Source organism: Diorhabda carinulata, chromosome 6, assembly GCF_026250575.1.
Source record: "Diorhabda carinulata isolate Delta chromosome 6, icDioCari1.1, whole genome shotgun sequence".
Lineage (NCBI taxonomy): Eukaryota > Metazoa > Arthropoda > Insecta > Coleoptera > Chrysomelidae > Diorhabda > Diorhabda carinulata.
This window is the reverse complement of record NC_079465.1, coordinates 15,971,293-15,995,120: the sequence shown is the minus strand read 5'-3', so window position 1 is coordinate 15,995,120 and position 23,828 is coordinate 15,971,293. Positions and strand designations below refer to the sequence as shown.

Genomic DNA, 23,828 nt, shown 5'->3' with positions numbered 1-23,828 from the left:
CGAAGATTACGACTTGGACAATCAAATTTCACTGTTTTTTTAATTTAATTTTTTTTTCCTCTCAATCTCTGCTAATTTCCATTATTTTTCAATTGTTTCAAATTAAACATGATCGTAACAGACCCATGAAGTTGAAGAAGAAGAAGAACAAGATTACGACTTGAACAATTAAATTTCACTATTTTTTTCTAATTAATTATTAAACAGTCTTATCACGTTAACAGATGAGCAACAGGAATTAGATCGGGAAGGTCTTCGTCATCAGGCAGATAACAGAAAAATCGATTGAGTACAACATACTAGCATTTAAGTGCTTTATAGATCTACAAAAAACCATCGATCGAGTACACTAAAAGACGTAGTACATCTACTATACGATAAACAAATCCCCTTGTGACTTGATAAAAAACATTGAAAATATATACATGGACACCAAAATCCAAGCCAAAGTAAACGGAGTGCTAACGGAGCAAATAGCAGTACACAAAAGGATTCGCTAGGGAGACTCCTTAAGCTCCTTGCTTTTCTATATCATTATAGACCAGGGATGGGGAAACTACGGCCCGCGGGCCGTTTTCGGCCCGCGACCATAGAAAAATCAAGTACAGCTTTCTTATTATCAGAAATTACATTATTATCAATTGGCAGTAATGGCAGTGCATATCGCACATAAAACAACATGCGGGCGCGGATGGGGTTATGAGCGAAAACCGAGAATGAAGCTCGAGAAGATGCGTCTGTCGTCGAACGCACTACCCATTTGAAGCAACTATTTCTGAACACCAGGAAATTGGAATTTTATGAGTCCTTATCTAGGACACAATACCCAAATATAGTTGCCCACGCCCAGAAAATAATGGCTTCGTTTGGTACAAGCTATTTGTGAGAACAAACGTTTTCAATAATGAAACTAAGAAAAAATTGTCTTCGTAATAGGTTTTCGGATGACCTCCTTTTTTCATTGTTAACAATTCAGCATCACAATGGAGCCGGCTTATGATGAAGTCATGCAGAAACAAAAACAGTTCCACATACCACATGTTCCCACAAAGACCAGCGGTCCTCAACCTTTTACTTCGCAGCTAACTCGAGTTCAATTAATTGCAATTGAAAATGTTATTTTTTAATATTGCACAGTAAATTAGTATTTCAGAAAAATTAAAGTAATACTTTTTTTAGTAAATAATATAATGCTACAACTTGCCCAGCTATATATTTCGTTAACAAAAATTGGCACGCGAAGAAAAAAGTTTCCCCATCCCTGTTTTAGACGAAGTAATTAATAGAGTAAGAAAGTTAAGGGGCTACCAGATGGGGGCCGAAATATTACAATATTATGTTACGCTGATGATGCTGTTCTAGTCGCAAAAAATGAGGATGATTTCCAAAGGCTTTTACATGTGTTTAACTGCACAGGCTAAATATTTCAATATGTTAATATCTGCGTCCAAAACAAAGTGTATGACCACATCTAAAACTCCGTTAAGATGTAAGCTAGTCGTAGACGACCAGATAATTCACCAAGTAATGAAATTCAAATACCTAGGAATCGAGATTTCAGGATTTGGAGACGTAGAGAACGAAGTAAGAGAGCAAATAACTAAAGCCTTAAGAATAGCAGCATATGGCGAAATAAACTGATCGGAATAGAAGCCAAATCGAGAATGTACCATTCCATAATGACCTACACCGCAGAGACACGGCCAGAGAAGCGAAAACCAAAAGAATGATGGAAACAGAAGAGATGAAAGTGAACATCAGAAGATTGTGCAAAATAGATGACGTCAACGAATGGGTTCTATCAAGAAAGAAAGAGTGGAGTGAGCACATAAGTCGTATGGATAACAACAGACTGGTCAAGATAGGGCGCGATAAATTCTCATTGGGCCAAAAGAGTACCGGCCGACCCAGAAAAAGGTGGAGCGACAACCTAAGTAGGATAGGAGGCAAGGAGGTCGAAGATGAAACAGGCGACTACGCCTAATACACAGAAGAAGAAGAAGAAGACTTTAATCAAAGTTTACTTTGTTTTTTATTCACTCACTTAGCTTTTTCTTATGTGACGTGTTTTTGAATTTTTTTTTCCAAAAATGAGCATTGTATATTTTATGAATTTTGTGCATTACTTTATCATAAAATTGTTTATTATTATATTCACTTTTATATTCACAAAAATTTGTGTTTGAAATTGCTACTACAAAATGTACCGAAGTTACATATAAACTTCTAAACCTTAAGGGGTGAAATTTTATATAAATTCATTTTTAGTACGCGCTGACGTACTTTTCGGGAATTTTATAGCAGGATAGGAGGCAAGGATGTAGAAGATAACAAGCGACTACGCCTTATACGCGGAAGAAGAAGAAGATACTTTATGCATGAGATAATGATCGTCTAGAGCTTGCAACAGAAACTTACTAATTTTTTCACGGGTAAATGTTTTAGATATTTTGGGTCTATAGCTAACTGATTTATTTTTCAAATAAGCAATGAGTTTCGAGTATTTACTGATTAAGACGACTAAAGTGTTAAAGACTTCCACATTTTGGATTTAGTTTCAAAATTTCAAACACCGTTTCTGTGAAGCTGTTTATGCTTTTTTTAGTACGCCTCTCCATAAAAGAATTATATTCCTTTTTTTAATACAAAAGTGTGAAAAAATGAATCGCTACGGTACTTTCTTTCACGTTTTTTGCCGATTCAAAAAAAACATTCTTTATGAATGCAAATGAATGAAAAAAAAAACGTGAATATTATAACGGACGTAGAAAAATTATTGTATAGTCATCAGTCCTGTCCTGAAGTATGCACAAAGTTTAAATTAATCATATTGAACTGGGGAAAATCGAGTTCAAATATTTTATTAATTGGATACATGAGAAACTTAAAAAAAATTTAAAATTATTTTTCTTACTCTGTATTTGATCATTATACAATGAGTTCTGCAAAATATATCTTCATTTAATGCTTTTCTCGGAAACAGTAGATTTAGTAGTATTTTTAACTTTATAACTTCTTAAAAATACTTTTTTTTCAATATTCCCCACATAAAACTTTCACATTACTCTCTCTTGTTGAAGGCAATTTAATAACTTCCTTTCCTTTTCGCTTCAGAGAGTAATTCCTTATTTTGGCATCGATGTGACTTTTCATTTTTGTTTTACCTCGTACGAGACAATTTACAGTTACGTTTTATTGTACTCTGCCACCATATTTTACATCGGTCATATTTTCTGAACCCCAGCTTCAGAAATAACAAAATTACACAGTGTATTTTAATAAAGCATTAAACGTAATGCGGTGATACGGTCGAATAGCGTTAACTCACCCTCGAGTTTCACTAGATGCGGGTTGTGATAATGACAAAAAAAATTGACCGGCCAAAAACAAATTTTATAAAACAAAAAACGCTGCCTAAGAAGCGAGTATGTATAGTTCTTCAAATATCAATTGCAGATTACAAAAGCTCTTGCCGATAATTTTGTTTCATCTACCATAGGCGTAGATACCTAATTTTATAAATTTATTATTTTTAACACGTTGATGGACACTCGTATTCTCTAAACCGGCCTCATCTTGTCACAAGTTATTTTTTAAAGCAGTAAAGTTTTTAGGCATAACATATTGCTTCCACAAATAAATAGAATTGAAAAGATATGTGGATTGTTTTTGCCGTCTTGCCCACCAGGACATGCCTTTTGTTTGGAGTGGGACTTAGCCATTATTGCAGTCATAGATAAAAACGAACGGACTAAACGATTTGAACTCCTTGATTGATTATAATACTTCCAACCATTTTGGAATTAGTTATTTATACCAAGATGCCAATTTTCGAAACATGGAATTGCACAGAGAGCAGGCTTACTTTGGCATATCTTGCATCTTATTTGTTTTTGCGCAATTTCTGCAGCGCCAAGCGTTGAGTGCCAAGCTGTACATTAAGGGGCCGCCGATGATCTGTTGCTCTGTTATGAGCTGGTGTAAACTTTACTAAATGACGAGCATCTTTGAGATTGTGATCAATTTCCAACAAAGATTTTATTAATGATTCTCAAGTTATAAACTGCAACTTGTTATTATTAGTTAGTCTCTTGAAAATGAAATAGCTACTCCAAACTGATATGTCCCAAAAGTGAAAATCATTTGGTCGGATCTATCCATTCCTGGCATAAATTTGTTATATTCAACAACTTCAATGGGATTTGTTTTTGTTTGATCATGTCGATTTTGATTATCTACTAATGCTGGGTGATGACCCGTTGAGAGAACAATTACATTGAGCTTATCCCTCCACTTTAACACATATACTTTTTTTACACTTCCAAATGTGATCTCCCCGACCCAGTTTCTTCTTTACGACCAATGTTGGATTGCCTCTTCTAACAGCGCAATGTTCCAGTCACATGAGTTTGATTTTGCAGAAGTCTATTTGCAAGATTCACGCTATTGTAATCATTGTCCATAAATAAATGGTGCCCTCTGTTTAGATAAGGTTGCATTAGTCTTAGTACAAGAGCTTCAAGTTTAGAAAGGTCAACAATATAAAACAAATTATAATGCATCATAACACGTAATGTTAAGGTCCAATGCGAGTAAATATAGGTTATGTTCATTCCAGAAGAATATTTTATTTAGAGGCTATGAAGGTCTTGTGGGACACCTATCATGGGTGTCCCATATTAAGCATATACGCCTGCTATAACAGGTCTGACCCCTAAAGCCAATAAAAATATGATGGCTATAACAGGTGTGTCCATCATCGTGTTGAAAATGTGTATCTTATGTGAGAAAGTATTCGTTAAACGGCCATCGAATCATTATAAATTGAACGGCATTATAAACCGTTATTTGAACAGATGCACTTAATTGTAGTTCTACTTGAAACTTGGAAAAAAATCATTCTTATACCTCATCAACTTGCTACAACTGAATATTAAATTATAAAACGTAAATAGACGAGTTAAATGTACCTGTGTGCAAGGACGTTTGGTTTAAACAGGATACCAGACTTGCACCGAGCCTTTTTTATATCCCCATTCGTCTACTAAAACTCCGGTAGTCTTTTATCTGACGCAAATAATCTTGTTGCCATCGAACTATCCTCAACGATTCGGTTATTGCCATCCATTTATTCAGTTTTTGTGTTTAACATCACATGCCGACAAAACTTGACGCAATGTTTCTAAACTGGTTTAATTGTATTCTGGATAATTTGTTACCTTTTGCTGTATTACTTCTAATGTCGGGACATATAAACTATAAATTGTCCTACGTATAAAATCTTAAGTAGCTTTCTCAACTGATTTCAATTTTCCTTCGCACGTTTTTTGGTTCTGTGAATGATCCACAGCAAACTCTTTCTAGACTTCACGATAAATGGAAAATTCATTTAGTTTAGTTAATTCAGCAATTCTTATTATGATTGCATTATCAGAAGTAAGTAAGTAATTATTGTTTAACTTCTGTAAGATATTTTAAAATTACTTATTGTAGGTCGCTGCAATATTTGGCATCGCAGTAGCATGTCTTACGAGATGAGCTCCAAAAATTGAATATTGACGACATAGAAGAAGTAGGTTCAATATTAATTGTAAAAATTCCACGTTCAAAACTAACAAGGAACGAAGTTTTGTCATTAGAGGTGAGGTTGTGTGTGAGTGTAAAAGAAAATGGCTTGGAAGCAAGTCCATCAACCACAGAATTTTTTAATGATACTACTTAGATATTAATTTTCATATCCTTGATAAAATGTACCAATAGATCTAAAGTTTGTCGGTTATCTATGCTTAAAAGGTATGTGAAGTTTAGAGGTAGGGAGTAGTTTTGTTTAACAAGTAACTGCAACGAATTGTTTGTTTTATGAATGTGATTGCTGCATCCAAAAAAAATGTGATTGAGATCAACACAAGAATTATCATCGCAGGCGCAGACTGATGATTGTATAATACCTAGCCTGGCAAGATGGGCGGGATGTCTCCCATAACCAGTCTTCATTCTAAGTATACTTGCTGAGTAAAATTTCGAAGTTGTGTATTTGAAAATATAGTTCGGGGGTGAGGGAGAAGTAAGATAAATTTAAAAATAGGCGTTATTTGAGAATAGTGAGGCAGTATTCCAGTGTTTCTGCCAGAATACGTACATTTTATCACTTATTGAATTGATCGCATCTCAAATTTAATAATATAGTTTTGATGTCACATAAAATAGGACATTCCATTATTTCGAGATGGGTTGCAGTGCTGATCTAGAGTCAGATAAAATCACACCCCCATCTTCTTTATTTGACTTCAACCAGGAAAGACCCTGTAAGATAGCATACAGCTCCGCAATATATATGCTGGAAATATCGGGTAATTTAAATCGTATAAATTGCTTTATATACTGCACATCCAACTCCAACTCTCATCTTAGATCCATCAGTATATATTATGGTCTTGTCAGCAAACTCTGCTAGTATGGATTTCAACAGTATTGAGTTAATGCGACAAGATTCCATGTAATTAGGGATTATGACTTTGTGGACTTTAAATATAGCTTGATAAGGAATGTATCAATAAAGTTCTGTTGGTTTTGTATATATTACAGACCATATATAAAATCAGACTGTATTTATATGACCTAGGTTGTATATATACGATCTAAATTGGGCAGAACATATGTAAAAAATATGGTATTTCATAGACCGGACTATTATGATTCAGGCCGTATACTCGATGGCGTTGTTTCCAAGGTGAGGCTACAGGCAAAACGAATGAAAGTAATATCGGATAGCACCCATCCAAAACCAAAAATCGGATCAACTGTTAGAATTTCCGTTTCAGACGTCGATAGAGGCAGAGGAGAGTTTTAGTTTTAGCTATAGTATTGGAAGCCACTGAAGATGGATTTTACCGCTTGGGAACACAAAACAAAGAGTGATTTCAAAATACTATAGCCGTTCAGAATTTAGTAACATTGTGTTTAAATATCTTAGAAATATACATATGGTGTAGGTGCAGCTGGGCCGTATATAAATAGATTAGACCTTTTACAAACGGTAACCGTTTTAGCGTTATCCCAAAAAGAAATAAGAATATTCCTCTCCAGAAACTTCAACCCATTCAATTACCCCAAAATCCCAATCGCATCACCCAAAACACCCCTAAACTCCAGAAACCCTAACCCCATACCTTCTCCCAACAACAATCCCGTACTTCCTCCCAACAACATTCACTCCAGACTCTCAATTTGAGGAATACACTTCCCAGAGGGAGTTCTACAGTCTCTTCAACACGCAGGAGCTTTTGAGGGGACAAAGCTTCCTCAAAGCTAATCCCCTCGGTACGGCCCTCCTAAAAATTCCTTCCACGTTTTTTTAATTCTCTGCGGCTTTGTTTTTCAATATTAAGAAATGTTTTTTGCGTCATTTTGTAGGGGAAGCTTGAAATTTTTACCATTAAAAGTTTAAATAATCTATTATTGAAAATGTGCATTTAGTAGCAGTATAAGTCACACTGTTAAAAAAAATGTCTAGCTTCGCCCCAAATTAATCTGACAGCTTTCCAAATATAACATTGGTATTACGATATTTTTATAAAATGTTTAAAAAACAATAAATTGTTTATAAATATTTTTTCCGCTTTTTTGAGGTCAAAAAAAAAATTCAAAAAACTGAGATGAGGGATTTTTAGTTCAACTCTTCTTCTTTCCAACGCGAATTTCCGAATGATAATCCGGTGGCTCCTATGGTTTAATTTCCATTTTGCAAAAACTATTGGGGCACAGGGCCCAACTTTAGAGCATTGATTAAGTACATCGAGATCTTGGTTTTCAGTGAATAAGAAACTTTTATATTTAATATTAAACAAATTATAAACAAGTTAAAAAATTAAATAGTAGTGAAACTATGAGCCTTGCGAAATTTGTTCTGAATCCTCTGGATCTGTAGAAGAACGAATCTCAACTGAAGTAACTAACCCAAATAACACGCAAAATAGTGATCTTGATATTTCTTCAACATCACCAGCACAACATCAACAACCCTCTGTAGGCAATCTCCTTAAAATAGAAATAAAAATAGACCTTAAAACACGAAGACTCTATGGGACTGCCTACTGCCATTAAAATCAAAATCATCTACCAGGTACTGTCTATGAACGTGTTAAATTATTCCTAATTACCAGTTCCTAGCTTTTTCAATGTTAACCGATAGTGTTAATTGATTATTAAATATTTTGATCTAGAATTACGCTTTTTATTTTTCTAGACCTAAATAAAACATTTTTTTTCACGAACGTAGAAAAAATATTGTATGTAACTCGTGCAAAAAGCATCTATTGCACTCGACGTGTTGTCAAACTCGACCTAACCGTTAGACAAATTACGAACCAAACAAACGGGTTCTAAAATGAAAAGAGCGAGAGAGTAAAAAATTTTGTATTTTCTAAAATAGTATTCGTAATGCACTCTATTACTTAAACCATAAATGTAACGAATAACGCTTTTGTAATTTGATGATCGATTTGAAGAGGTTCAAACTACAAAACCCCCAAAAAGGCAAACCACGGTGAAGATGAGATTCGAACAACGAATAGTAAGTTGTGCTTAGACACAGATTTAATGGCAAAACAAACGGAGGATAATTTTTCGTCAGTCTTCACTTGTACAGACGCCTGAAAGGCACCGTCAATAAATAGACCAAGAAACTTTATCGAATCTGAAGATCGTATCAAGTCATTGTTGAATTTTAGAGGTTGTAAAACTCTTTTTTAGTATAAAACTTAAGTTTTATCTGTGTTTGAACAGAGACCTTTCGCGTCATACTAGGGCTTAATAGTAATGAGTTTTTTGCCCATGGTAGAATGTAAAGCTTGTATATCTGGACAATTCCAGGTTACACTGGTGTCATCCGCAAATAAAGTGAATTTACCACGCTGTGGCATCAGTAATAAATACCAAAAAACTGAGCCCTGAGGTACACCACTGCCCACTGGTGGATTATTCGAAACTTTACCATTAGCTTGTAAAATATTTTCCAATAGGGACTTGACAATTTTGAATTTAGTTTGTGAACGCACCTTTTCAATTAATATCGAATTGTCACTGTCAGTTTATTCAGTAGACATAACCTTTTCATCATGGTGAAGTACACGAACGAACAGCGTCTGCAAATCTTAAAACTTTACTACAGAAATTCGGAGTCGGTGGCCGCTGCTTTAAGAGCGTTAACTCCGATTTTCGGTCGTGATTCTCGACCTAGTAGACAGGCAATAACAAGTTTAGTGAAAAAGTTTGCGTCTACATATTCGTTGTGTGATGTTGCCGTGTCAGTGAGACTACGGATTGGTCGAAGTGTCCAAAATATCGCTGCCATTGAAACGTCCGTTGCAAATGTTCCAAATCAGTCAATTCCACGGCGTACTGAAGAGTTGGGCACCGCCAAGACCACTTTATGGCGAATTTTGCGTAAGGATTTTACTTTATACCCATACAAGATCAGGCTCACTCAGGAATTGAAGCCGATGGACTATTCGAAGCGACGTACGTTCTCCGATTGGGCTCTGGAAAAGATGCGTCAAGATGATCATTTCACCAACAAGCCACTCAGCATAAGTTACAATCGATTTATTAAAGAACGAGTTTGATGAGCGTGTTATCTCAAGAAATGCCCCAGTCGTTTGGCTGCCTCGTTCGTGCGATTTAACGCATCTACATTTTTTTCTTTGGAGCTACGTCAAGTCATTGGTCTATGCTAATAAGCCAACGACGTTGGAAGAGCTCAAAGCCAACATTGAATACGACATAGCAGCCGTTTCGGCCGAAATGTGTGGCCGTCTCATGGAAAATTGGGTCCAACGAATCAACCGCTGCAAACGTGCCCGCGGTGGCCAATGAGCGAAGTCGAGTTCCATTCATAAATGTTTTGAGTGTACTTCAACCCGATAATAGTGTTTTTGAAATATCTCAAATGTTTTTCATTTTATTTTAACAAAAAAGTTATCAAGTCCTTATTGGAAAACCCCTAACCAGTTGTTTTCTACGTTCAAGATAAGATACAAATCAATTTAAAGAAAGGCCTCGGATGCCATAATACTCTAGTATGTTGATCAGAATTCCATATTCAACACAATCGAAGGCTTTAGCTAAATCAAAAAAAAAAAAAAAATTATAGCTAGCGAAAAGCCCCTTTTCAAAGGATTCGTTGATTAGAAAACACAAAACTTTAATCATCACTTCTGCAAAATTCAAAAATAAGTTAGCTGATAATCCATCAATGCCGCAGGAAGTCTTGTTTTAACTGCTTATTATGGTTTGAACTACCTCAAATCTATCTACAGGTCTAAGAAAGAGACTGTCAGTGATTCTTTTAGAAGGAACGTGCATGAAGTTTCTTTTGATGAATTTGTAGCTCTAGATTGTGATTTTTGTAATAGTTTTCCCATACAATAATCTATAATTATCGATATAATTGAGTATGTGAGGATTATCTGTGAATTTTTTAATATACAAGAGTGATCTCATATTCTTGGATGAAGTATAAGTTCCTTTCGTAGACCATGATAGGTTAAGCGGTGAAATAGCAAAATAAATTAGTTGTTATATTTATCTCACTACAAAGCAGACTTAGATCCATAGTAAATTTGGAAATATTATATTATTTGCCTTCTAAACGTGTGGTTATAATATGGCCAATTACTTTTGAAGCACGTATATTTGAAAAAAATTATTCACAATCCATCTACAACAATCTACTACATCTTTGCAAAATCTTTTCAAAGAGCTTGTAAAATTGAGCGACTCGTAACATGTAAATGTTTATTTAGTTTCATAATATAGGTAGACAAACCGTTTAGTACCAAGTGATATAAATGATGTGGAGATTGATTTGTTTTTAGGCAACGCGTTTAAAGGAATCCCTGTTATCCGGTTTTCATTCTTTACATAGATAGCTTTGTTTAAAGGAAACAAGCAAGAACAAATGAATTGTTTTAGGATTTGTTTTAAGCAAATCCTTCGAACAAAGAAGAATTTCATCTTGTAAAGATTCATAAAATAACTAATAAAACCGTCTTTCAAATCTTCTCTGATATTATGGGGGTTAGCTCGATTCATTCGCGGTATTTTACAACAATTTATTAGTCAACTTACTGGGATAGCCAGCCGCATTTCAGCATAGGGTACTTGGATACAAGTATGAGAGAAAATGCGTGCTTTGCATTTGTTACAGTTCCACAACCCGCTTTCTACAAAACAATCCATCAATAATTCTAATAGAATTAAAACCACAAATACCTCATTATACGATGTGCAGCAGCCAAATGAAATAAATTCGTTAATAAATAAATAAGGGCGTATTGGATAGGTCGATTACTATTTTTAGATGCGCATTTTTGATTTCAAAAGCAACCACCTGTATATTATTTATTTTTTGAATTCTTCAGAAAGTTCTAAACATAATTCGTGTACGATGTCCTAGGCCTTCAACTGTTTCGGGATTATCAAGTGCTTTATAACAAAAATTTTCATTTTACATATTCACTATATTACACTAAAAACCTACAAGTGTAATAATGTAAACAAAAACATTAATGAATGTCAATGTAGGATATATTAAAAATGCTCACCGTGAACGTCTTGGCAACATGCTAATTTGGTATAGAAATGTCTTCTAACGTTACTTACTTATAAAGCAAGACTGATCTAATCGCAAGCGTGATTTGATTTTTTAAGTCATCTAAGTTGAGGGATTTCGTTAAGTATACAATACTTTTGACATATCCCCACGAAAAGAAGTCTCTTATCGTAATGTCAGTAAATCCCTATCCACCGATTTGGAAAAAATTGGCCCAGGTACTGCCGGATATTTATTTGGTAATACTGAACCAAGTTATCGTCTTCAGACTGAAGGTAAACTGAAACCTATTACATTGATTTACTTGTTTTGTACTCAACTAACCTTCAAGAAAATTTATTACAGCGGGAAAACTTCCTTGGCGGAAATCTTCAGATTTATTTCTTGACTACTATAGAGTAGGCTGTAAGGAATTAACTCTTTGTCCCTATTTACGCTACTCTTACATCTAGCAATTTCAATGTTTCCAAATGCACAATTTATTATTAGGTACATTTTTTAACAATTTCACATTATTAATATTTATGTCATAATTATGCCTGGCAACTTGATCGGCGATACTTGATTACTACTGAACATTTTAAATCGATCATAATAAATTGCGCTCTTCTTAGAACTTTCCAGATCATTCGGGAAATTTCTATACCTTTCTAGAACGTTTTAAATCGATTACAATAGTTTGCACTGATTTTAGAACTTTCCAGATCATTCGGGAAATTTCTATAACTCTCTAGAACATTCTAAATCGATTAAAATAGTTTGCACTCATTTTAGAACTTTTCATATCATTCCAAAAATTTTTAGAATTTCGGCACCCACAACCACCCATTTCCGCCTAACGCGAGCAAACTTCCTTGCTATAATCTTGAGACCTAGAGGTATTTACCACCCCAACGTGATGTTGATTGGGATTAGTGGTGATAGAGAAAACCGTGTCTTTACATATTTTGAACACTTTAAAACAAATTAAAAAAATATGTACGAGAATGTATACCTAATGTACGTACTCTACCCACAGTGTTAAAAAAAATACTATTTCAAACTATTATTTATTATATTGATCATTTTGATCAACATAAAAAAAAAAGTTTAGTTATTTTTGGGGCAGATGCTTATTAATTTTTGTATTTAATATACGATAGAAACATTCCAACTAATTAAAACTATAGAGTTGTTTATTAGCTCAATACATTTTAGTTTTATTTTATAACATATCAGTTGATGACACTGTGACCAATAACCTTTTTCATTAAGTAATTAACTAGATTTAAAAAGGCTGTTTCTCATTACAAGATTATTGACCTCGTATTATGCAATTGACGTATTTATTCATTATTTATGTTTATTGTAGTAAAAAGTTAATTGAATTTAGTTCTCACCTACTGTGTAAATCAAATTGTAAGTTTCTCACAATTTATGTATTGGGAACAAAGGATTCATGTTTTTCTTGCCTTTTAAATTGTGGATTACGTTAAACTACTAGGATGGTCCCAGAAGTACCTGACCCAACAGAGAAAACACAAAAATGTTGGAAAAAAATATTTTTTATTCAACGTATTCAACTATTAGTTCCATACACTTTTCCCAGCGATGTTCAATAATTTCGGTACCCTTTTTATAATAAGAATCGTCAAGCTCCTTAAAATAACCATTAAATGCCAACATAACCTCTTCATTGTTGGAAAATCATTGACCACCGAACCGTTTTTTCAAACCTAGGAACAGAAAATGGGGCTAAAACTGGTGAAAAGGGTACATGAGGTAGCAATTCAAACTTTAATTAATTAATTTTGACTATTGCAATAAACGGATATGTGAGCTTGTGTGTTATCTTGATAAAACAACACTTTCTTTTTAGTCAAATGTTTATAATTATAAGAATTATCCCACGCGCTTCCCAAAAAACCGACACCATGACCTCGCCTGCAGATGGAACGATCTTTGCCTTCTTTGGAGCCGATTATCCTTTTTCAGTCCATTGTTTTGATTGTTTTGTTGTTTTGGGTGTGAAGTGATGGACCCACTTTTCATCCAGCTTTCTCATGTTCAAATTTTCAGTGAATCTGCAATGTACAGCACTTTTTGAAATGCCTACTATGCCTGATAGCTCGCGCACTTTCATTAATCTATCATCCAGGACCTCATTGTAAATTTTTCTTCGGTGCTGGTCATCGCAGGTCATGCGGTGTCGTTTAAACACTGCTACACAATATTTCAAGCAACTACCGCTATCTCTAGGTGAGGCCAGGTACCTCTCGGATCATCTTCGTATCATGAAATAAGTCTTTATAGCCTTTCTTTGCTCTTGCGCATGATTTGTGATAAAATTCTTTCTCTGTTTGGATAAGTGATAATTTCTTTTTGTTATCTTCATACTTATTTGTAATTTTGTGTCATTTGACCAGACTATCATTAGAGATTTATGTACAGCAGACTATTAAAAAAAATCGGCTCCTGGGCTTAGAATTAATAAGACTTAATAAGACTCTAATATTAAGATTGAAATCGATACCGATATCAAAATGGTAGACTAACAAATAGGGCTACCGTGCTTTTCAGATTTTTACCAATAAATATTGCATTGGTTACAACAAAAGTTAAATAAATATCAAAAACCTTTAACCTTTGGTTCATACCGAATTTGTTTTCTAAAAGAAATTAAATACGAAGTCTGGCTAATAAGTAACGAGGGCACCCTAGACGGGTGGGGTAAAAATCGAGTAGTGCGTTGGGTATCTAGACATCTTGTCTATGCACGTCCCAAAACAAGTTTCCGTCACTATTATAGTATTTGTGCAGTAGCGATTTGAAAAAAACGTGTTTTTTTCTAGCGCCGAAAACCATGTGTGACGAAAATCTCAAATTTCTCGTTAAATTGAAAAAAACTCGTTTTTTGAGTGGTGTAAGCGCTTTAGTGAGAGCCGTGAGAGCACTGAAGATGCCGAGATTGTACACGCCGATAAAGAAATGGTTTAGGTACGAAGTTGGTGCCAAAAAATCTGACTCCTGACCAAAAGTTTTTGCGTCAACGGGTCTGATCAGATTTCCTTGAAAGGTTAGAAAAAGATCTGCTTTGAAAGGTGTCGATGGAAGCGGTAAAGCAAAAACGGCAGAGCTCCTAAAGGCGCTCACCAAAGAAGACTTCCAGCACTGCTTCGATCAATGGAAAAAACGTATAGGAAGCTGTGATATTGAAACAAGCACCCGTCTCATCAAGATCCACCACTTCTAGTGAGGTCGTCGAAAAAAAAAGTCATTCAAGGAATTGTTGATGGTTGAATGTTAAATATGGGATATTTTTTAAGAAGAAGCTGTTGTCCTTGCACAACATTATTTTCATTTAGATAGGAATCACCAAGTTTTAAAAACCTGGTAGATATTTTTTTTTGAATTTTTAAAAAAACTATAAATACACCTAATGGTTGATTTGTGTACCTAAATGAAATCCAAAAAACCTACTTATTAATGATAAATTTTTAGTCTATTTGTTTTACTTGGGCCAACTTTATATAGGATTTTGATCCTGTTTGGGAATTTTAAAAATAGAATAGATACTTCCATGGTTTGAAAAAAAAATAATTTTTGGGCAGTTTATATACAACTTTTATTATATTTTTTTTAATTCATTGATTAATTTTTAGAGAAAAAAATTATTGAAAATTCAAAAAGTTTGTAGGTAGTTTCTGTAGTACCATAATCAGAAATCAGGCAATGACAGAAGACGATTTTAAAATTTTTCTATAGTCTTCATTTCAACAAGAAGTCAAATTTTTCATAACAAATAATACTAATAGTAATAAAAAAAAGGTACAGTTGCTATTGCATTATCCACTGAACTTTCAATAGAGTACTTAAGCATAGTTTGAGAAAAAAATAGTTTTGAATAGTTTATATACTACTTTCATTATAGTTTTTTTTTTAATTTTTCTGATTAATATTTATAAATAAAAAAATTATTTGAAATTCAAAAATCTTGTAGGTAGTTTAAACATTTCAGTAATGCCGCCATATTGCGTAACGTCATATAATGCGTTCATTAAATATAATATTTTTATCTAATCTAGACCAGAATTGAAAGATTTTATGTTTCTATTGCCTTAATTAATCCAGATGAAATCTTTTCTTAAGTACCATATCCAAAAATCAGGCAATGACAGAAGACGTTTTTTTTTATTCTTTGATCAATATTTATAGAGAAAAAAATTATTTGAAATTCAAAAATTTTGTATGTAGTTTAAACATTTCAGTAAGGCCAACATATTGCGAGACGTCATGGGGATAAATACGTTTTGCGAAACTTGTGAGACATTCAAAAAATTTTTGATACGCTCCAAATAGGATCAATAGATGCCACTTAAGGAACATACTAGGAAAAGCTCTTTCTATATGTTTCGATTCATTTGTGTATATTATTATCAGGAATGAATAACCTAGATACTTATCAATCCATATTTATCCAATATTTACTTCGTATGTTACAAATCCGTGTGTTTGTTTATGATTACCTATCATATTTTATACACACATGTAGTCTGAATGGTTGTTTACATTAATATAATATCATTTAATTCATTTCACTAGGTGAATATTGTGGTCAACTTACAAGACATTTTGACCAAAGCAAAATAGAAATAATAGCCCAGGAACCAGCGACGATGAAGGTTTGTCGTTTGGCATGGAACTTTGAGAAATGCTTTAGATAGTTCTAGTTCGATCAAAATAGACATTTTCAATAACAAAAATTTTGATAGCGTCCTTGAGTTTATTATTACTAATAAGTTTCTAGGCGTTCTGATCAATCCCAAGTAAGATTGAAGGAAGGAAGAAAATAAATGAACACAAAACTTAAGATGATGATAATAAGTCGAAAGGAGAAGAAATATAAGATAAAATTAGACCAATCACAAATACAGCATATCAAAAGCTTTAAATACATGACACTATAGAACTATCCGGATATAGTGATATTGAGACAGACGAACGACACTATATGGAAAAACAAATACATAAGTATTGAGGCCAGAACCTACAAAACTGTAATCAGACCCAATGACCTACACAGCAGAAACTCGGCCTGATAAAGCAGAAATAAAAAGGCTCCTGGAAACAAGCGAAACGAAAGTCCTACGACAAATTACAGGTAAAACGCTCCTAGACAGGGAACGTAGCGCCGACATAAGGCAAAAATGCAGAGTGGAAAATTAACGAATGGTAGTACTGAGCAAAAAGTGCGAATGGGATGAGCACATAAGTAGAATGAGCGAGGAAAAAGGATAGCACGAGACAACTCACCACTGGGGAGAAGAAGTATGGGAAGGTCACGAAAAAGATGGAGTGATAACCTTACCATCAATTGAGGCAATAGGCACGCTGCGAAGAATGAACAGACAATCTGCCTAAAGTGGAGTAGGGAGAAGAAGAAGAAGACATATTTCACAACTGAGCGCTGACGCAATTACATTCGTTTTGAAATCGAGCCGTAAAATTTTTCCAAATTTTCTTCAACTATTGCCAATGTAATCTATTAATAAAAAATTGAGATTGTGATTGAAAATTTTGGGGCTTCGATTTCAAATTTCAAGACGAACGAACATCACAATTTTTTGCTAATAGAATACTTATTAAGTATTTTTTACAATAAAGTAAGAAAATTTAAAAAAATTTTGGAGCTTAGATTTCAAAACGAACGTATGACTTTTTTGGCGTTACAAAAAATGCTAGCATTACAATTTTTGGTTATTTATTTTTTGATTAGGTGAATTTTGTAATAGTCAAATAATTTTTCTCATTTTTAGGTTTTTGATTCATAATCGTTCGTGACGGCGCGTGTAATTTGGGCGCTAACCATCCTTCTTTACCTGTCTGACCAAGAAGGGTAGACAATCCGACATGTATTTTCGGCGCTAAGAAGTGCAGGTAGGTCGAGTCATAAAATAACCCAATAGAGGGAAAGTTGATAGATTTTTAAATAGGTTAGGTTAGGTTATGTAAATCTCTTATTTTATATGTAATATGTACTTAAGTACTAAATAAAAATATAAAGAAATAAAAAATTTACTTTATTCTGTAGAGTGTTACAAAAATGTTGTGAGGAAACTTTATTAAGTATAATATTAATGTAAATATTGATTGCGACAGTTCACCGCTAAGAAACTTTTGCAATAATAAAAAGAACAATAAATCTTTGATTAGAAGTGTCGAGAGGATTTCAAAAAAAGTTTCATATTACTGCATTTTTCACTGAGAAATGAGCTAAATCTGAAATTTTCCAGTGAATTATCGACGAAATCAATTTTTGAAAAAATACTCAAAATGTGGCGCGATAATGTTCACACGACCTTCAAACAACTAGTTAGCGAGAACTAATAGTCAAAAGGAATGTTTTTAATACAAAAATAAAATATGAAAAACAATGACAAAAGTATTAATAAAAAAGTAATATCTAAAGTCAGCAAATTACTTTTGTTGATTTTTCTTTTCGTAGTTCCAATAAATTAGACATCAAAAAAATGTTTCTAAATTAGTTTCATTTTAGTTCATCTTTACTTATTAAATTCTACACTCCACCCCCGTACTAAAATAATGTTTACGTTTTTTATTATACATGTAAAAAGTATCCAATCAGTAAACATTCACTGTCCTTTCTGTTCAAAACGTATACTAAGTTGATTGGAATGTATAAGAGTGTAAGAAGTTATGCAATTTTACTCCAAGCAATTATTTCGATCAAGTATTTCACTACATATCATATTTAGAATCAAAAACATATTTAAATACATCAACATCTTATAATAATAGATTCTCAATTTACCTGCTATTGTTAATGGCAGTATAAAAACGAAGAAACACCAGTAAAAAAATCTAATGTGGGACTTCCGTTCCTGGACTCCCATGTTATACATTCTTTGGAAACCCTTTACCATGTTCAAAACTTCACTTAAAAACTGTTCACAATACTTTAAACTCACAATTCATGATATAAAACCCAAGTATACACCACTTAACTCGTTATTTATTATAACCACGATACTTTAAAACTCTTGAAAAAGTTTTCAAATGACAATGACACCTGTGGATACTTGGAATGCCGGATTTTACACTAAAACCAAATGAATTCACAACATGTTCTTCATTTTCACATAATTTAGAAGATTCACATTTCTCAGGGACGAATAAATACATTAATTATACTTTTATTAGATTTTTTCGTGTTTAAAATCATGGCCAAAGAGCGTCCGCGTACACGCCCGAATAACTGTGCTCGTAATCCAGCCGCGAATGCAACTTTGTGAAGTGCATGTTTTCTGTTAAAACTTTTAACGCATGCGCTAAACAGTTTCTAAGGTATGAACAACAACTTGATTAAATATTCGTGCGCAGTGGAGACATCTGTCGAACAGGTAAAGAATATGGAGAATTAGAGAGATGGTTTACAACTGATGTGAATTAAAGCGACAGGGCCGGTATTTAGGAATTTTTCCTAAGTAACATGAGTCGTTTGGATAAACTTTTCTACGTATATACTATTTAAGAATTGTAAATAGAAAAGAATATGCAGTTTTATTTATTTCTGCTGCTTTTTTCCTCCTCCTCATTCAATTATGAAAATGTAAATTCTTGCTATTTAAACTTAATTATAATCGACCTGTATAAGTAAATTATGAAGTATTTTTCAATGTGCCCACAAAATATTAAATAGGTGTTTATTTTTTTTCCACATAAAACATTATATCCTCGCTTTTTAGTATTCACATATATCGCCTTCTTTTGATCGACTGAACAAACGTTCAATATTGAATACGAACAATATTTGTTGTATTTATTTCGAATCCGTTGTTTGTTACGGAATTTACATAAATTTACTATCGAATAACTTGTTTTTAACAATAAAAAAGAGATGTACAGGGTAGGGTGTACCAATTTAGGGACAAAGTTCGGTATATGATTTCTTTTCAGAGATATCAAATATTATTGTTATTAAAAATAACGTTTATATAACTGAGTTAGAAACGAACCGTATGATTTTTTTGAAGCTCTATAACTTCTGTTAAAGAAAAAAATCAGTTCCGACTGAGTTTCAGAATTTAGGACAATATCTTTGGACTCGATTGACTTCTAATTATTTTCTTTTGTACACAGTGTGATTCTAAGCTCGACACCTTCATTCATAAATAGAATTTTCGGTGATTTAACTTTAATTTTTTTAAACATTGAAGTATTCATAAAAACGAAATTATTTTTTTATATTTATTGGGAGCCAAATAGGTAAAAACTATCTGCGAAATATAGGCCTACATGTTATGTTTATAAATTTTTAGCAATCTTATGGCATAACAGACAGAAATAAAATTTCTTGCCTTGAGGTTTCTAGGAATAAGGAAAAAATTATGACATTAAACAACTTACACAGTGGATTCTAAGAGATAGAAATTTAGGGTTCATAAGTTCATAATTCGTAGGTGTGGGCGGCCGTGAAGTCGTTGTGCACATAGGCTCATCGTGCCCCACTTGACGTTACCAGATTCCAATGTCCTTTGAGTGAGAAGCCGATCAGGCGCTTTGGCTTGAACCCTTTAATGTCGTTAGACAGGTTGTGGGGTTTGCCTAGCTGTTTGAACCGCGCCCGTGTGAGTGCAGGTGATGCCCATGGTGTGAAGGTGACGTCTTAAATGGCAGTGTCCGGTTAGGAGTCTTATTTCGCGCCTATTTAGCTGGAGCAGTTGTTTGGTGAGAGACGAGCAGGGTCCATCTATATGGGTCTTCGCTTGTCTCATGCCAGGCGTCTCCATCCATCCATCCATCTCTGCCGAGCCCGCTTTGCGAGAAGGATGTTGAGAAATGTGATGAGAGCGCTTTTGGCCATTGGCCATTAATTGAAACAGACAGCAACTTACTTTAATCTAGCGTTGAAAAAAAATTTACGAGACATCGAGGTATAAACAACAAGGATTATTTACCACAATAAGCAGCAAATAATTAAATATGCAGATTTAACTTTGATAACCAGAACAAAGAAGAAAATGGAAACCAATTATATGATGCTAAGCCAGAATATGGTTGGTAGAAAAAAAGTTATAGGGATTAACATCGAAAAGGACAGAAAAAGTTTGTGAACTCGCATAGTTGGGAGCAACTCTCACAAATAAAAACGAGTGTATTAGCAAAGATTAGCAAAAGGAAGTGAGGTCATGATAATTAAGAAAGTTAATAAGATCTAGGAGTTATCTAAGGCAGCCAAAATAAGAATAATACAGCAACAGTAACATATGGAAGTGAAACATTGGTTTTAACAAAGGCTAAAGAAACAAAACTGGTTATATGGGAAAAGAGAATATCGAGGAAAATATATTAATTGGTAACAAGTTTTATAAAAGCTCGAAGAGTAATATGTTTAACGCGTATTAAAGAGATGTTGAAGAAGAGGTAAGAAGTAGAAAAAGAAGAGGGAGGTAAAAGAGGAGAAGATGATTGAATGCACTGCAATAATAACAATCTGTGAGGAAGAATTTTAAAAGCCGTTGAAGACCGATTCGAAAAGGTCATCAATATTATTCTGTTACATTTCGATTTACCGTTAACATAATCGACAGTCGTTTACCGTTTATATGTTTCATTTCTTAGAAAAATTAAGCAATTTAAAAAACAGCGTATTTAAAATATAATAGAAAATACACACAAAATTGAGGTCACTTCAAAAATTGCGAATAATTTTAGCGTCAATATTGATAAGAATTTCCGAGACTTGACAGCTGTCATTCGATGTATTAGTGTACAACTTTGATGAAAAATGTGCCCTAGCGCTAATTGAACATTCACATTTCCCTTGCCTGTTTCCAGTTTACTGCTGATTATTTGTATAAAACCTAACGATTGCAAAGTGTAGTTAGTGATTTAACAGGCCCATAATGCCTTTAGATCCGATTGTTGTGGCAAGAATTGTTGCGCTGTTACAAGATAGACGGGGGCAACGTGAAACTGCAAGAATTGTTGGTGCTAGATTTTGTGGTGTGGAAAGGGTGTACCAGTGCTTCCTGAAGACTGGCCTGATCACTAGAAGACCAGGGTCTGGGCGAAAAACAGTTACCACTCAACGAGATGACCGTTTTTTGGTGTACACAATTTTATGGAATAGGAGAGCTACTGCGGTTTCCCTACGAAATCAGTAGGAAAAAGTGATAAATGTCAACGTTAGTGAATGGACCGTTAGAAGAAAACTTCATGCTTCTGGACTGTCATGCAGAAGAATGGCTACAGGTCCCCCGTTGCAACGCCAACACCGGACAGCCAGATTGACATTTGTCAGAAATCAAGTTCGTTGGAATGATGATGACTGGAGTTGGGTATAGTTCTCAAATGAGTCGCGTTTTTGCCTCAGATAATGCGAGACCACATACAGCCAGAATTGTCAGGGAGTATCTGGATGAGGTAGAAATTAGGAGGTTTGACTGCAGCTCAGACATGAATCCCTTAGAATATGTCTGGGACGACTGATCCGCGGGCACATATCAGCACCAAGAACTGCCCAGAAGCTGATAAGATTGCTGTTGCAAGAATGGGATAACATCGACCAGAATTTGATCCGCACCTTAATTCAAAGTTATTTTGAAGACTACGCCAAAAGATTAAATCAAAGCGCAGCAGTGGGTAAACGACCCTTTTTAAACTGAAATCCCTGAACACTTCAGTTATGGAGAAGCAGAACATCTGATTGACATTTCAACGGACTTGTCACTGAAATTAAAATTTCAGTCCCAATCCGTTTGAGTTTTGGAGTGGTACTGATAACGAGTTTCCAGTGTTGAGCAAGAAGGTTTTGCGTGTTGTGATTCCGTTTGCCAGTTCTTACCTTTGCGAATGTAGTTTTTCTGCTGTTGCAGTGATGAAATCCAAGTATAGAGCAAAGCTAAGCATTGAAAAAGTAATTCGAGTGGCTCCATCAAAATTTATTCACAGATACAATGAACTTATAAAAGACAAACAAGCAAAACAAAAACATATGGACTTTGTTATTATCTGTATAATTTTTTGCAAGGTGGCACTTCATTTAAGTTCAGTTATGTTTTAGAATTCCTTTAAAAAAACTGAGTTGTGTTTTCCTAATGTTTGTTTCAAGTAGATTTTTTGGCAGTAAATCATGTATTATTACAACTTTTGTATGTTGTTAAATGTTATTTCTTGACCTCTGTAAAAAGAAGGTAAACCTAGTAAACTTTTGTGAGAAACTGAACAATCCGTGAGACAAGTTTGAAATCCAGAATTGTGTGTTGCTATAAAAATAGTAACAATCTTATTTAATATGTTATGTTATATTAGAATATATTGACAATTAACTATGAGAGAAATTAAAAGTATAATGTAATGCAATGCAAAACAGGTAAATTATTCTAGGTGCGCCACCATGCCATGTTTGTACTGAAAGGGAGCCGAGGCTAAAAAAAGTTTGGAAGCCTCTGATCTAATTCATCAAAAAAAGTGAGAAATAAATATATAAAAAGCCCTTTTTTCCATAACTTTCTTTAAAAGTAAGTAGACAGAACTGGAGTAGGAGTGTTCGAACCCAGAACCAAACAATCTGAAAGTCTGGGCAACACACCAAGCATTTTTCAAGCAGTAACCTATGCAATTGAATAATGTGTTCGGTTCAACACACCAGAGTGAAGAGAAATGAAATATAAGGTCGCTAAAACGGAGGCAGATAAGCCCTTCATGGGATCGGAAAGAATGGAAAAGAAGATAGATTAGAAGCAAAACCAATTATTGGGACAAACTACAAGGGCTGAGACAGGCAGACTCTTCTGGGAAACTATAACCAGAGAAGATTAACTTAATGAATAAACCTTAATAAGAACAATCTACAAATACCAACAGAAGTTTTATCGGGGCACTGTCGCCTCAATAAACATCACATTCTCTAGAAGTGTAAGTCTATGATACTCTGTATGTAAATGTATTTATCTATATGTTTATTTTGTATTTTTTCGAATGTAATAAAAAACTGCCGATTGTCTCATTATTTTTTGTTTCATTTCTGAAGCCCCATTCTCTCCATCATTAAAAATGAGAGTATGTTTTGAGACTTTCGTCCACTTATTTTTCGAAACAAATCAATGGAATTGTAGTATCAACCAATATGATCGTGATCGTTTTGGTTGATACTACTCCATTGGATTGTTTCGAAAGATTTAGATATCAAATTTTAATTTGAAATATGCCATTA

At 34.0% G+C, this 23,828-nt stretch overlaps 1 protein-coding gene across 7 annotated transcripts in view; it reads right to left on the bottom strand.

Annotated features, from left to right (window-relative positions):
• The window catches only part of LOC130895974 (protein sidekick), a 585,707-nt gene extending 566,801 nt beyond the window's left edge, over positions 1 to 18,906 (bottom strand). For 3 of the 7 annotated variants that reach the window (XM_057803671.1, XM_057803675.1, XM_057803676.1), the window contains exon 1: positions 18,423 to 18,882. In XM_057803671.1, the coding sequence (XP_057659654.1) occupies positions 18,423 to 18,534 (112 nt within the window). In that variant the 5' untranslated portion in view covers positions 18,535 to 18,882. Of the gene's footprint in view, positions 1 to 18,422 lie in introns of all 7 variants that reach the window. The other 4 variants (XM_057803673.1, XM_057803674.1, XM_057803672.1 and 1 more) reach the window with 2 other exon arrangements.
• Positions 18,907 to 23,828: the final 4,922 nt, after the last annotated feature.